Raw genomic sequence first — 3,498 nt, forward strand, 5'->3', positions numbered from 1 at the left:
GAAGAGACTGGCGGGGGGCGGGGGGCTGCACGCTCCTATAGCATACACTTTTTGGGCACTTTTTTTAAGCCAAACGCCTAACCTTTGCTAGCATACACCATCTGCAGCATTTTGCAAGCCAAATACCAAACCTTTGCTACTGTTACATAGCAAAAGTCCCTAGGAAATGCCAATTTATACTGGTAAAGAATGTGGTGAAAGCTGGTAGATTTTACTTGTGGAACCATACTATTCAGAGAAATAATAAATCACTCAAGAAGTCATGTTTCCTCCCCTTGAGCAGACACTTTTTCTTTCATTTCCGCTGTGACATATTCCACAGCCCACACAATCATTAAGTTACTAGGTTTTTACAGGAACTTCTGTGGTAAAAGCAAAAAAATTCCATCAAAAGCAGATGATACAAAGCTGCGTGCATGTCCTGTGGCTGCTCATTACTGACCCCGATTAAGAGCAGTGCACTGACTGCTCTCCGCATTTTGTTCTAAATGGGAACTGCGGAGTTCTATTACGTTTATTACTTAGCTCAAGATTATCTGCAGTATGTGCTTCAAGAATCACATCTTGGACCAGCCCAAACCAGGGTTGCTCATGTCTTGCGAAATATTGCATCTTCGCTGCAAGATCAAACCGAGGAGGCTCTCAAACCATTCTTAGACAAGATTGATATTACCTCTGTAGCTGTTGCCAAGAGAATTTTCAATGGTGTCATGGAAGAAAAATTTGCTGATGGAAATACTAACTGGGGACGAATTATGACCATATTTACGTTTGGAGGTCTTCTCACTAAGAAGCTTCAAGAGCATGGAGTTCAGCTCACTGGAGAGGAGAAGGAGCAGATTTCTTATTTCATCACAGAGTACATAATAAACAACAAAGCTGAATGGATAGATGCGAACGGTGGCTGGGTAAGTTTCTCATTTTCCACCAAAGTCTAGATTAGGAGATTTTGTTTAAAGGAAACTATTGTTACAGACACTGTCAAAAACATTTTATTTGGGGTTTTATTTGGTGGATTAATATTTGACATCTGGAATGTCTCCTTGAGACTTACAGTGAAAGCTGTGCTTCTGCTTTAAATAGAACAATGCTAAAAAACAACTTTCTTTTTAAAAAGGCACTTTCTGTACCTGTAACAGACAAAACCCTAGAGTTAGTTTGGAATGATAAGATCATAAAATAATTCAGGTTAAGAAAGACCTCAGGAAATCATCTGGTCCAGCCTCCTGCTCAAAGTACGTTAAACTGTGCATGCCATGACATTTCCCATTATTAAATCTAAAACTAAGTGACGCCCTAAGGTTAGTGCAGCAGTTTTGCTTCCATAGAGGAGCTGGTCCAAAAATACTGAAGTTCAAGGTAAGGGAAGAATACACAGCTGTGATCCTCACAGCTGAAGTCAGTAATTTTGCTGTGGATTTCAGCAAAGCCTTTATTTAATCCCCCAAACCAGTTTTACCTGAACAAATTTACAAGTAAATGCAATTGGGGTTAAATCTTTTGTTTGGACTGAGACAGTCCTAGAGCTTCGATCTATCAATGGTCAATGCTCAGAAAAGCATTTGTCAATATGTGGATTATTTTCCCAAGCTGTCAAAATCCCCTTCTGCCAGTGGGAGGGGAGGTCTCTTTTGCTTTGCGGAGTTTCATCACACAAGTATGTTTTTATTTTGTAGTTAGGGGAAGCTGAGAATCAATGACATTGGTGTCAGTTATTTCCCTGGTACTTTTTTCCTTTACCTATATGTAAATGTTACTTTCTTTTTCCACTCCCCCTCTCATCCCACTTCTCTTATATTTCCTATTTGCTATTACTTTTTTTCCCTCATTTGTTTCCTAGTGTCTTGCTCTTCCTTTTTTTTTTTGCTTGTGTTGATCCTTCTCTGTCTAGTAGCAGTAAAAAAACGTGATGGTGAAGTCATGGACCCTCGATGCATCAGATTTACTGTAAAGGCTTCTCTCTTCATCTCTTTCAAAGAGTCAATTTTATTTAAGAGAAGTATCAACTCCTGGCAACATCCTGTCATAATACCTGGCTCATCATAGTAGAATAAGGAGGCTTGAAGGAAGGTATTTCTATGTTATGCATCAGAAACATAGTACTTGTATCTTCCTTGAAGATGGGGGCTCAGATGATACAGTTCATTTTCTGTTTACACAGGGAGGGCACAGTCTTGACGTGGAGATAAAACATTCAGCAAGGTGCAGCTATGCTCAGCTACTGTTTTTAAAGCCCTATTCATCTCTTGGAGGTAGAGCTCTGAAAACCTGTCCCTCTATGCACAGTGATGCAGCACTGTTTGTCTGATACTAGCAGAGTGGTGCATTTTTCCTAAACATGCTATTTTTTAAGCCGTTCCTAACTGTATGTTCTTTTCCATAGGAAAATGGCTTCCTAACGAAGTTTGAAAGAAGATCACTACTATCTTTCTCCAAAATTACAGCCATGTTCATAGCTGTTTTTAGCTTGTTCAGAGAGTACTACTAAAATAAATGGACCTGCCATTCATGTAGTATCTAGATACTGCCACAAGCTTCATTGCTAAGCTTTCCTCCAAGCAATATTGCTGAGAAAGTATTTTTCCTCCATAATTTGTTTTTAATTTATTTGTATTTATTTTTACTAAATACCATGTTTAACATGCTATCCAAACTGCCAAACCTGAAGGTAAGGTCCCTCCAAAGAGGAATCAACACAGCATCATGCAGCAATTCAAGTCAACCTTTCCAGGACGGACTGCTTCAGGAGAGAGATCTTTCTCCACACCCAGACAGCTCTTGGAATCTCTGTTGCACCTCCATGAAAGGATGTTGTTTTACTGAAATACAATCCAATGGGTTAAGAAACAAGTTTTAATGTCATTTGTTTTGTAAATGAAATACTACTGTAATGCATGTTATTGCAATCTTTGTATAAGCAAGGGGTGATGGGGGTGGGGATTTCTGCAAAGAAAAAGGAAAAGCAAATTCCAACATAAAAGTGGGCACAAGTTACTGACACAGACTAATCAGTTTTTATGGGAAGAACAATTTGTGGAAGCTAGCAACTTAATAATGTGCACTCACTTACTGTTAATGCAATGGTACGTGTTTCTTTGTTGTATTTTTTTAATTGCTCATATCTACAGTGAATGTTCTTTCAGATGTGTCATGTAGTCATTTGGCTGAACTTCTTTTAAACTAGATGTTTTAAAATAGGCAAGCACAAAATATTTTTAAATGAGAAATTTGTGTAAATACACTAATATTTTTGAAAAATACATTAAAATATGTATTTTGAAGTGTTATGATTGGTCTCATTTCTTTCAGAAAAATTGGAAGATGGGAAAAGGTCTACCGGAGTAAGACAACTTTTAGAAAAGCTATCACAGTGCTACTGCAGAATCCAAGCAGTATACAGGCTTGACCTGAAGTCCATGGATGTCAAGACTCTAATTTCCCGTTGTACATCTTAAGTATTACCTGGTAGTTTGTATAAGAAACAGACAGCTTCTAACA

The 3,498-nt window shown here is 38.3% G+C and overlaps 1 protein-coding gene across 1 annotated transcript; it reads left to right on the plus strand.

Moving 5' to 3' along the window:
• The first annotated feature begins 319 nt into the window (after positions 1-319).
• BCL2A1 (BCL2 related protein A1) lies at positions 320-3,287 on the plus strand. Its single transcript, XM_056347692.1, has 2 exons — positions 320-908; positions 2,384-3,287. Exons 1-2 carry the CDS (start codon positions 489-491, stop codon positions 2,486-2,488), a joined length of 525 nt encoding a protein of 174 aa, XP_056203667.1. The 5' UTR covers positions 320-488; the 3' UTR covers positions 2,489-3,287.
• The last annotated feature ends 211 nt before the right edge of the window (positions 3,288-3,498 follow it).

Source organism: Falco biarmicus, chromosome 7, assembly GCF_023638135.1.
Source record: "Falco biarmicus isolate bFalBia1 chromosome 7, bFalBia1.pri, whole genome shotgun sequence".
Classification (NCBI taxonomy): domain Eukaryota; kingdom Metazoa; phylum Chordata; class Aves; order Falconiformes; family Falconidae; genus Falco; species Falco biarmicus.

Coding starts and splice junctions, on each gene's coding strand:
- BCL2A1 (XM_056347692.1), top strand. CDS start 489: ATGGGAACTGCGGAGTTCTATTACGTTTATTACTTAGCTCAAGATTAT. Junction 909..2,383: donor TAGATGCGAACGGTGGCTGG/GTAAGTTTCTCA, acceptor TCTTTTCCATAG/GAAAATGGCTTCCTAACGAA.